Here is a 12939-nt window from a genome sequence, read left to right as displayed (position 1 = left end):
AAACATTAGATTTTTTTTAATTTCTTGTGTGGCCAAACTGTTCATTTCAATCCTAGTATTTCTTAATTCCCTTAATGTATCCTGTGCCAAATCTAGTTTGTGTTTTCGTTCTAATTCTTTTAGTTTTTTGTTTTTTTTAAGTCATTCGATTTTGTATTCTCATTTTTTTTCTTAAATGAAGATATTGCTATAATTTTCCCTCTCAAAACAGCCTTCAAAGTGTCCCATGATATGGGAGGTGAAACCTCTCCTGTGTCATTGAACTCCAAGAAGAGACTTATTTCAGATTTAATTTGTGTCTTAAAGGATAGGTCATTCAGCAGACTTGAGTTTAGTTTCTATGTATTATTTTTTGCCCTCAGATTAAAGTCCATAGATAGGTATATAGGTGCATGGTCACTTAGATCTATCGTCCCAATTTCACTGGTACATATTTTATCTTTATCCTTTCCAAATGTTAGAAATAATCTATTCTTGTATGAAGACAGTGCGGAGCAGAGAAATAAGTATAATCCCTTCTGTCTGGGAAAAAGTCTCGCCATATGTCAATTAAGCCTACTTCCTCAAAAAGTGTGTTTATTTTCTTATAAAGGGGTTTAACGTTGTGTATTTTTATACTAGATGAGTCCGATTTTGGCTGTAAATATATATTTAAATCCCCACCACAAATCAAAAGACCTTTGGTTTCCGTTACCATAATATTGGTGATTTTTTGGAAGAAATTAATATCACTCCCAGGGGGTGTATAGACATTCAATAAGGTGATTGGGTTCCCATCTATCTTTCCCTTTACTAAAATAAATCTACCCTCCTTTTCACCAAATTCCAGTACATTTTCAAAATGTAGCTTTTTTGAGATGAGGATTGTAACTCCTCTCCTATGTCCTAATTTATATGACGAATAAAACAAATGAGTGAAGCCCATTCTCTTTAGTTTTACATGCTCCTTGTCAGTCAAATGGGTCTCCTGTAAATATACTGTGGGCTTGTTCTGTCCTCACCTTCGATAATATTTTAATTGCGTTTAATTGGGTTCAATAGCCCATTAACATTAAACGATACACATTTTACTTTGTCACTAACCATATGTATTTACTTGTAAGTGTACCAATAAAATATTTAAAATAAAACCGAGCAAGTCTACTACCATAACGAAAACAACTGAAATAACAAAAATAAAACAAAGCAAAATAACTAAAGAAAATTAAAAAAGAAAAGTGTAGTTCCAAGGCAGGGGTCTCTATTAGATGCCCCTGAGTTGGGCTAGATAAAACGTCTGACTGTGGGGAAAATCCTCTCCCAACTATGGGCTGAGGGCCCCCATCATGGCACTTGGTAGAAAGAGAAAAAAAAATATCTGTTCATTACATAGATACATCCCTCATTTGTATATATTCTCATCTAGCTGGGGTTATTATACAAACGCAAATGTCTTGGAGTGGATTTAAAGTCACCTGTTTTGGTTCTGTTCATCTTACCAACACTTTAAGAAGTCAGTCAAAATTAACAGGTCCCCCGGAGAAGGCGATGATTATCTTCTGAAGGCTTGCAGTCTCTCCTTGATGCTTTTCTCTGGCTCCTCACCTGTCCCCTCCCGGCTCCTTCCTCCCATGGTCTCCCAGGCGGAGCGGGACAGCTGATCCAGCAGGCTCTCCCTCGGTGTAGTCACGCTGACTGGCAGTCCTCTGTCCTTCATGTCTTTTGTCGCCTCCTTTGCTTTCCGGTACAGCTGCGTGCCGTCCTCCTGGAACACTCGTAGTTTGGCCGGGTACGGAGTCTGGAAGCAGATATTTCTTTGCTTTAACACTCGCTTCGCTTCAGCATATTCTTTCCTCTTTTGCAGGACTGCTGGGAGGTAATCCTGGTCAAAATATATTAGTCTCCCATTCAGAAAAATCTTCTTTCCCCAGGCTTTGCGCATGACCTCTTCTTTCGTCCTGTAGCGGAGGAATTTGACTATTATTGACCGCGGCTTGTCTTCTCTGTCTCCGGCAGGTCTTGGCGCCAGCGCGCAGTGCGCCCTTTCGATGTCGAGTTGCATAGTTGCGGGGATCTCCAACATGTCCCGCAGCAGTTTTTCCACAAACTCTGGCATGGACGGTCCCTCGGCTCCTTCGGGAACATTGTATATCCTCAAGTTCTTGCGTCAGGATCTCCCTTCATAGTCGAGTAGTTTGTTTTCTTGCTGATGAATGACTTTTATCATGTTGTTCAACACATACTCCACGTTTTGAATCCGGCCCTCCACTTTCTCAATTCGCTCCTCTGTGTCTGTTATTTGTTGTTTAATGTTGGTGAGCTCGGATTTAATATCGTTCAGTTGTTCTTTTATGTCTTTTCGGAAGTCCCGAATCTCCTCCAGAACTTGGACTAAACCTTCGGCGTCCGCCTCCTTTGAGCGAGGGTTAGCGTTAGCACCGCCATCTTGTAGCTTTACAGGTGAGCAGTTCGCGGACACAGAGCTTTCCTCATTTACAGGCTCTGCAACAATATTTCCTCGATTTCCTCTGGTTTTCCTCATTCTTGCCCCTTTTGTTTGTTCAGAGATGATCTAAAAATTTGGCATTTTACGGTCTAACGGGGCAAAAAAATTTTCACGAGGGAGATGTTACTCTAAGCTGCCATTCAGCTTGATGACGTCACCGGAACTCCTCAGACTCAGTTCTATGTTTTTTATGGGTACAGAAAATGATGGAATGATCACTTAAGCCGCATACAGTAGTTCCACTTGTGAAAATCATAGACTGGTCAAAAGTAACAACGAGGTCTATGAAGATTTAAATGGACTCACTCACCCTGGTAGTTTGCTTAATGAGCTAAGTGAGACAATGTTGGTGGCACAGCTTAGTGAAGGTTTTAAAAATTGGTGCATCCTTTCAGAACATATCTGTGTTCCAGTCCTTAAGAAGATGTAAACCTGTATCAACATGTTAACACAAAACTCACACACTCACTAAATACATTTTTCACTGTAATCAAATCTAATTAAAGTTATAATTTCACTTCCTGATTCTGACTTACATGCAACAGTAAGTGAAAGTAAACATTTGTTTTCAATAACCAAAGTAGTCAACACTTGAATTATTAAAAGAACATAAAGGTGACTGACTTTCCTTCCGTGTGTTGTAGATGGTCTCCAATTCCTAAAGAGGAATTGTTGATGGAGATACTCCATAAAACAGCACATAGGAAAACATGTTCTTGTTAAAAGTTCCTTTTGGCCCAGCCAACAAAATGACCACCCAAAAGTATTCTGCATGATAACAAAAACATACCATGAATGTTTTTTTAAGTGATTTTGGAATTAGATTTGTTTTATTTCCATGATAATGAAGTAATGGTAATGACAATCTCAATATTTACAGACTTTACATCAGTGAAGTTAAGAATGCCTCAATCAATGCTGCCTCGTAATTATAAAAATTTTCAAATTGACCCCCATCAATTTTCCAAGTCTGTTTTTGTACTCACTGTACCACTTTTGAATAATTTTTGGACAAAAGGTGGTATTTCCTGTGTTTTTATTGGTTGTTTTGCTACACACTTTTAACACAACACACAAAAGAACACAAATAATCTCATTGTGTTAACAGTGTCAGTCCAAAACTATTTATATTCTCTCCTTATCTCTTATAATTTATCTTATTGACTTATTTACCCAACAGATATCCAGCAGCCCCCCCCCACATGGAAGAGGAAGAGGGGGATCCACAGCCCACCCACATAAAAGAGGAAGAGGATGATCCACAGCCCACCCACATGAAAGAGGAAGATGGGGATCCACAGCCCCGCCACATGAAAGAGGAAAAGGATGATCCACAGCCCCCCCACATGAAAGAGGAAGAGGGGGATCCACAGCCCACCCACATGAAAGAGGAAGAGGATGATCAACACATGAAAGAGGAAGAGGATGATCCGCAGCCCACCCACATTAAAGAGGAAGAGGATGATCCACAGCCCCCCCACATGAAAGAGGAAGAGGATCCACACATAAAAGAGGAAGAGAATGATCCACAGCCCCTTCACATGAAAGAGGAAGAGGATGATCCACAGCCCCCCCACATGAAAGAGGAAGAGGAGGATCCACACATGAAAGAGGAAGAGGATGAATTACAGCCCCTTCACATGAAAGGGGAAGAGAAGGATCCACACATGAAAGAGGAAGAGGATGAATTACAGCCCCTTCACATGAAAGAGGAAGAGGAGGATCCCCACATGAAAGAGGAAGATGAGGGAGAGTGTGTTGTAGGGCAGGAGGAGGATGATGTCAGCAAGTTTCCACTGACTGTTGTCTCTGTGAAGACTGAAGAGCATGAAGACAAAGCACCTGAGTCCTCACATCTTCATCACAGTCCAAGTAAGCACATATCATTTTATTCTCAGGGCATTCAATCCATCACAACTGGACTGTTCACTTTGTCTTAGAAGACTCATCCAAGTAGGCTTCATCACTTCATGCTCATACACTTCAAGTTTTAAATCTAATCATTGGAATTTAGAGGGGAACTGCACTTTTTAGGGGATTTTTCTATCGTTCATAATTATTATAAAAGACATGATGGTGGATATGTAAGAAAAAAATCACATTCTAACTAGGGCTGGGCGATATGGCCTTTTATTAATATGTGAATATGTTTAGTCCATGTCACGATACACCATATATATGTGGATATGTTTAGTCCATGTCACAATACACCATATATATGTGGATATGTTTAGTCCATGTCACGATACACCATATATATGTGGATATGTTTAGTCCATGTCACGATCCACCATATATATGTGGATATGTTTAGGCCATGTCACGAAACACCATATATATGTGGATATGTTTAGTCCATGTCACGATACACCATATACAGGTAAAAGCCAGTAAATTAGAATATTTTGAAAAACTTGATTTATTTCAGTAATTGCATTCAAAAGGTGTAACTTGTACATTATATTTATTCATTGCACACAGACTGATGCATTCAAATGTTTATTTCATTTAATTTTGATGATTTGAAGTGGCAACAAATGAAAATTCAAAATTCCGTGTGTCACAAAATTAGAATATTACTTAAGGCTAATACAAAAAAGGGATTTTTAGAAATGTTGGCCAACTGAAAAGTATGAAAATGAAAAATATGAGCATGTACAATACTCAATACTTGGTTGAAGCTCCTTTTGCCTCAATTACTGCGTTAATGCGGCGTGGCATGGAGTCGATGAGTTTCTGGCACTGCTCAGGTGTTATGAGAGCCCAGGTTGCTCTGATAGTGGCCTTCAACTCTTCTGCGTTTTTGGGTCTGGCATTCTGCATCTTCCTTTTCACAATACCCCACAGATTTTCTATGGGGCTAAGGTCAGGGGAGTTGGCGGGCCAATTTAGAACAGAAATACCATTGTCCGTAAACCAGGCACGGGTAGATTTTGCGCTGTGTGCAGGCGCCAAGTCCTGTTGGAACTTGAAATCTCCATCTCCATAGAGCAGGTCAGCAGCAGGAAGCATGAAGTGCTCTAAAACTTGCTGGTAGACGGCTGCGTTGACCCTGGATCTCAGGAAACAGAGTGGACCGACACCAGCAGATGACATGGCACCCCAAAACATCACCCAACCATGCAAATGTTGCATTTCCTTTGGAAATCGAGGTCCCAGAGTCTGGAGGAAGACAGGAGAGGCACAGGATCCACGTTGCCTGAAGTCTAGTGTAAAGTTTCCACCATCAGTGATGGTTTGGGGTGCCATGTCATCTGCTGGTGTCGGTCCACTCTGTTTCCTGAGATCCAGGGTCAACGCAGCCGTCTACCAGCAAGTTTTAGAGCACTTCATGCTTCCTGCTGCTGACCTGCTCTATGGAGATGGAGATTTCAAGTTCCAACAGGACTTGGCGCCTGCACACAGCGCAAAATCTACCCGTGCCTGGTTTACGGACCATGGTATTTCTGTTCTAAATTGGCCCGCCAACTCCCCTGACCTTAGCCCCATAGAAAATCTGTGGGGTATTGTGAAAAGGAAGATGCAGAATGCCAGACCCAAAAACGCAGAAGAGTTGAAGGCCACTATCAGAGCAACCTGGGCTCTCATAACACCTGAGCAGTGCCAGAAACTCATCGACTCCATGCCACGCCGCATTAACGCAGTAATTGAGGCAAAAGGAGCTCCAACCAAGTATTGAGTATTGTACATGCTCATATTTTTCATTTTCATACTTTTCAGTTGGCCAACATTTCTACAAATCCCTTTTTTGTATTAGCCTTAAGTAATATTCTAATTTTGTGACACACGGAATTTTGGATTTTCATTTGTTGCCACTTCAAATCATCAAAATTAAATGAAATAAACATTTGAATGCATCAGTCTGTGTGCAATGAATAAATATAATGTACAAGTTACACCTTTTGAATGCAATTACTGAAATAAATCAAGTTTTTCAAAATATTCTAATTTACTGGCTTTTACCTGTATATGTGGATATTTTGCTTTAGCCTTGAATGAACACTTGATGCATATAATCACGGCAGTATGATGATTCTATGTGTCTACATTAAAACATTCTTCTTCATACTGCATTAATATATGCTACTTTTAAACTTACATGCAGAGAGGGAAATCACAACTAAGTCAATTTAGCAAAAGTGTATTTATTAAACAGTTATTAAGCAGTGGCACAAACATTCATGTCATTTCAAAACAGAAAGTGCAAGATTGTCAGAGACATTTTAAAACAAGCTATTAGTGCACTTTTGTGCATGATGTCACTCAGATGACATATCAAAACAACACTAAATTAAAGTGGACTTTTTGTACAGAACGCCACTACAATAGTTTAAAACAAATAAAGTGCACTTTTGTGCATGATGTCACACAAGATATTTCAATAAGTGTCAAATAAAAATGAGCTGCATAAAAGGAAATCAAATAGTGTATGTCCTTCACTATGTGGTAGGTTCCTGCGGACGTTATCTCCTTCTGTTGTTGACTATTTGTTTCATACGGTGTTGATGTGGAAATGGTTGCTCGGGCATTTTGTGGGCGTGGCACTGAACGGAGATGTTGACATGCAGAGTTTCAAGCACTCTTCATTCTCTAGCGGGTGACTTTTCAAATGATGCTACATATTAGCAGTGCTGCTACTTTTAGTAGCAACGCTTTTGCCGCATACTTGTTCACCATCTACCCGCTTGAAGCCAAACCACCGCCAGACAATGGACGCCCTGCTGTTTGTTTTGGGAATTAATTATTCCTTCATTTGTTACCAGATTGGCACCTTCTTTCTCTCGTATTACCAATAGCACCACAGCTAACGTTACCATGCTGCTACCTGTCTGCTCCGTGAGAGCGTATGACGTTGCACACGTGACAGTATGTGACGTATGTAAGAAGGTGCGCTTGTTTTATGTCTCTGTGAGAAGGAGAGACAAGAAAGAGTGAGAAGAGCCTGTAGTGTAATGCCTGCAGCTAAAAGCAACTGTGTGAGAACGTATACTCCAATATCACCATATAGTCATTTGCTATATCGCACAGAGACAAACCCACGATATATCCAGTATATTCCATACATCACCCAGCCCTAATTCTAACTCATAAATGTAAATAAAAGTCCACTTGCAATGGAGCCAATGGGAGGTCCTCTATAACCATCCAAAATACACCAACAATACTCCATTTGCATTTTGTGGCTTGAATGTCCACCAAGTGTTAGTTGACTTTGAGTTTATTTGGAACATGCAAGCATACAACATGATGCATCACACATGCATGCATACAACATGATACATCACACATGCATGCATACAACATGATACATCACACATGCATGCATACAACATGATACATCACACATGCATGCATACAATATGATGCATCACACATGCATGCATACAACATGATATATCACACATGCAAGCATACAACATGATACATCACACATGCATGCATACAACATGATACATCAAACATGCATGCATACAACATGATACATCACACATGCATTCATACAACATGATACATCACACATGCATGCATGCAACATGATACATCACACATGCATGCATACAACATGATACATCACACAGGCATGCATGCAACATGATACATCACACATGCATGCATACAACATGATACATCACACATGCATGCATACAAAATGATACATCACACATGCATGCATACAACATGATGCATCACACATGCATGTATACAACATGATACATCACACATGCATGCATACAACATGATACATCACACATGCATGCATACAACATGATACATCATACATGCATGCATACAACATGATACATCACTCATGCATGCATAAGACATGATGCATCACGTTCATGCATACAACATGATGCATCACACATGCGTGCATACAACATGATACATCACACATGCATGCATGCAACATGATACATCACACATGCATGCATACAACATGATACATCACACAGGCATGCATGCAACATGATACATCACACATGCATGCATACAGCATGATACATCACACATGCATGCATACAAAATTATACATCACACATGCATGCATACAACATGATGCATCACACATGCATGCATACAACATGATACATCACACATGCATGCATACAACATGATACATCACACATGCATGCATACAACATGATACATCACACATGCATGCATACAACATGATACATCACACATGCATGCATACAACATGATATATCACACATGCATGCATACAACATGATACATCATACATGCATGCATACAGCATGATGCATCACACATGCATGTATACAACATGATACATCACACATGCATGCATACAACATGATACATCACTCATGCATGCATAAGACATGATGCATCACATTCATGCATACAACATGATGCATCACACATGCGTGCATACAACATGATACATCACACATGCGTGCATACAACATGATACATCACACATGCGTGCATACAACATGATACATCACACGTGTGCATACAACATGATACATCACACATGCATGCATACAACATGATACCTCACACATGCATGCATACAACATGATACATCACACATGCATGCATACAACATGATACATCACACATGCATGCATACAACATGATACATCACACATGCATGCATACAACATGATACATCACACATGCATGCATACAGCATGATACATCACACATGCATGCATACAACATGATACATCACACATGCATGCATACAACATGATACATCACACATGCATGCAAACAACATGATGCATCACACATGCAAGCATACAACATGATACATCACACATGCATGCATACAACATGATACATCACATATGCATGCATGCATGCAACATGATTTATCACACATGCATGCATACAACATGATACATCACACATGTATGCATACAACATGATGCATCACACATGCATGCATACAACATGATGCATCACACATGCATGCATGCAACATGATACATCACACATGCATGCGTACAACATGATGCATCACACATGAATGCATACAACATGATACATCACACATGCATGCATACAACATGATACATCACATATGCATGCATGCATGCAACATGATTTATCACACATGCATGCATACAACATGATACATCACACATGTATGCATACAACATGATACATCACACATGCATGCATACAACATGATGCATCACACATGCATGCATGCAACATGATACATCACACGTGCATGCATACAACATGATACATCACACGCGCATGCATACAACATGATACATCACACATGCAAGCATGCAACATGATACATCACACATGCACGCATACAACATGATACATCACACATGCATGTATACATGCATGCATACAACATGACACATCACACATGCATGCATGCATACAACATGATACATCACACATGCATGCATACAACATGATACATCACACATGCATGCATACAACATGATACATCACACATGCATGCATACAACATGATACATCACACATGCATGCATACAACATGATACATCACACATGCATGCATACAACATGATACATCACACATGCATGCATACAACATGATACATCACACATGCATGCATACAACATGATGCATCACACGTGCATGCATACAACATGATGCATCACACGTGCATGCATACAATATGATACATCACACGTGCATGCATACAACATGATACATCACACGTGCATGCATACAACATGATACATCACACGCGCATGCATACAACATGATACATCACACATGCAAGCATGCAACATGATACATCACACATGCACGCATACAACATGATACATCACACATGCATGTATACATGCATGCATACAACATGACACATCACACATGCATGCATACAACATGATACATCACATGCATGCATACAACATGATACATCACACATGCATGCATACAACATGATACATCACACATGCATGCATACAACATGATACATCACACATGCATGCATACAACATGATACATCACACATGCATGCATACAACATGATACATCACATATGCATGCATACAACATGATACAACACACATGCATGCATACAACATGATACATCACACATGCATGCATACAACATGATACATCACACTAGCATGCATACAACATGATGCATCACACATGCATGCATACAACATGATTAAGGCTGCAGATAACAATTATTTTTCTTTCGATTTATCTATAGATTATTTTTTTCGATTAATCGGTTAATCTATAGATTATTTTTTTCGATTAATTTATAGATTATTTTTCCTTTTACCGATTATTTTTTTATTTAAAATGAAGATGAAAAATTAAATGTAGGCCAGTTTTTTCAAAAAGCATGACTTTTATTTACAAAAAAAAAGTATGGCCACTCAGTCAACATTGACAACAACACGACAAAATATTCTGTAACAATGTAAACTTTTAAAACTTTTAACATTTAACAAAATTAAAAGTAGCTTATTTGCTTTTTAATGTGCAAATATAAAAGTAAACATCCAGTGCAAATCTTAATATTCTGCAATAGTATAAGCATTTCAAAAGTAAAAGTATTGCTTATTTTGCTTTAAAATGTGCAAAAATAAAGATAAACATCCAATACAAAAAAGTGCAAAATGGAAATATTCTGTAACAACAGTGTAAACATTTCAACAAAAGTAAAAGTATTGCTTATTTTGCTTAATAACACAACAATGATAGTGAAAGTTAATTGTTGGTTTGTACATAGTATATGTAATTGTTAATGTTGTAAAAGTTATTTGCACAACTAATTAACGTTAGCGTTAAAGAGGAGCGCGTCTTTGTAAACACTGAACAGGCACGCCAAACGCGCCTCTCAGAGCGAAACAGTGTTTTAGTTTATGAATTTACAACGCAGATACAAATGACACATTCATGTTTTTGTGTAATGATGACAACGTATACTCACGCGGACGATTGACTAGTTGATGGTGATGGCAAGAACGCTGTCGGGTGTGGTGGAATTTCAGTATTTTTGATTCAATAAATAAAGTGTTTATATCCAACATGATGTATTATTATAACTGATCTTTTTTGTAACACAGTTAATGAATGAAGTGTACTTTTGTAGTTATTTCCCATATTTCTACACAATAAGTCAGATATGTAACACTAGTGAGCAGTAGAGAATATGAAGTCATTTTTGGCCCAGGACGTATTTTGCTTTATTTATTATTAAAATGTTTTTGCCACCTTATGTTTTATATTTTGTATATGAGATTTCCAGTTCATGTTATCATCTATTAATACTCCCAAAAATCTGGTTTCTTTGACCCTTTCTATGTCTATTCCGTCTATTTGTATTTGTGTTTGATGCTCTCTTCTACTGTCACCAAATATTATTATTTTACTTTTACTGAAATTCAAAGATAGTCTGTTTTTGTCAAAGCATCTTTTTAATGTGTTCATTTCTTCTGTTATTATGTGTATTATCTTCTGTGTGTTCTCTCCTGAACATAAAGCAGTTGTGTCGTCTGCAAATAAAACTAACTTTAAGTCCTTTGTAACTTTACAAATGTGGTTTATATAAAGATGAAACAATCTTGGTCCCAGTATTGATCCCTGGGGTACACCACAAGATATATCTAGCTGTGTTCACATATGTTCACCCATCTTCACATATTGCTTCCTGTTGGTTAAATAGCTTCTTACCCAGTTCAAGACCAAACCTCTGATGCCATATCGTTCTAGTTTTGTTATTAAAATATCATGATTAAGTGTGTCAAATGCATTAGTTAAGTCCATGAATACTGCGACCGCACATTTTTTACCATCTATTGCATTGCTCATTTCCTCTGTTATTTGGATTAATGCTATCCATGTTGACATATTAGCTGTGAATTCTGGTGTGTAGTTAGTAAACTGGTGTATGTCTCCATTCTTATAAATTGGTATGACTTTTGCAATTTTCATTTTGTCAGGGAATTTGCGGGTTAGAAATGATACGTTGCTGATATATGTCAGAGGTTCTGAAATGTCTTCTATAACCTTTTTTATGGTTACCATATCTATTCCATGACAGTCGGTTGAGGTCTTGGATTTACAATGTTTTGCAAATTTTGATTATTTCTTCTTTTGTCACGTTCTTAAGAAACATGGAATTGGGATTTCTGTCTATGAGCTCATTCAAGTCCTCAACTGATCCATCATCTGCATTTGGAAATCTTGTTCCACATTTTTTCCGATATTAACAAAGTAATCATTAAAACGTTCAACTATTTGGTTCATATTGTCATTTTTTGTATTTCCATGTAGAAAGTACTGGGGGTAATCTTTCTTAGCAGCATTTTTAATGATGCTATTTAGGATGCCCCATGTTGCTCTCATGTTGTTTCTGTTCTTCTTTAATAATTGTCTGTAGTATTCCTTCTTACATGTTCCTAGTATACCAATTAGCTTGTTTTTATATTTATTATACTTATTTTCTGCCTCTATAGATGTC

The 12939-nt window shown here is 38.3% G+C and overlaps 3 protein-coding genes across 3 annotated transcripts in view; 1 reads left to right on the top strand and 2 right to left on the bottom strand.

Annotated features, from left to right (window-relative positions):
- Positions 1–1473, bottom strand: part of LOC133570506 (uncharacterized) — a 335786-nt gene extending 334313 nt beyond the window's left edge. The window contains exon 1 of the mRNA XM_061923184.2: positions 1455–1473. Within this exon, the coding sequence (XP_061779168.2) occupies positions 1455–1473 (19 nt within the window). The remainder of the gene's footprint in view (positions 1–1454) is intronic.
- LOC140680121 (uncharacterized) overlaps positions 1–12939 on the top strand; it is a 1112395-nt gene that overhangs the window by 578793 nt on the left and 520663 nt on the right. The window lies entirely within an intron of this gene.
- LOC133570587 (uncharacterized) overlaps positions 1–12939 on the bottom strand; it is a 353516-nt gene that overhangs the window by 196405 nt on the left and 144172 nt on the right. The window lies entirely within an intron of this gene.

The sequence above is a fragment of the Nerophis lumbriciformis genome, linkage group LG28, assembly GCF_033978685.3.
Source record: "Nerophis lumbriciformis linkage group LG28, RoL_Nlum_v2.1, whole genome shotgun sequence".
Classification (NCBI taxonomy): domain Eukaryota; kingdom Metazoa; phylum Chordata; class Actinopteri; order Syngnathiformes; family Syngnathidae; genus Nerophis; species Nerophis lumbriciformis.
Note: the sequence above shows the minus strand (reverse complement) of the source record. Positions and strands in the feature narration are given on the sequence as shown.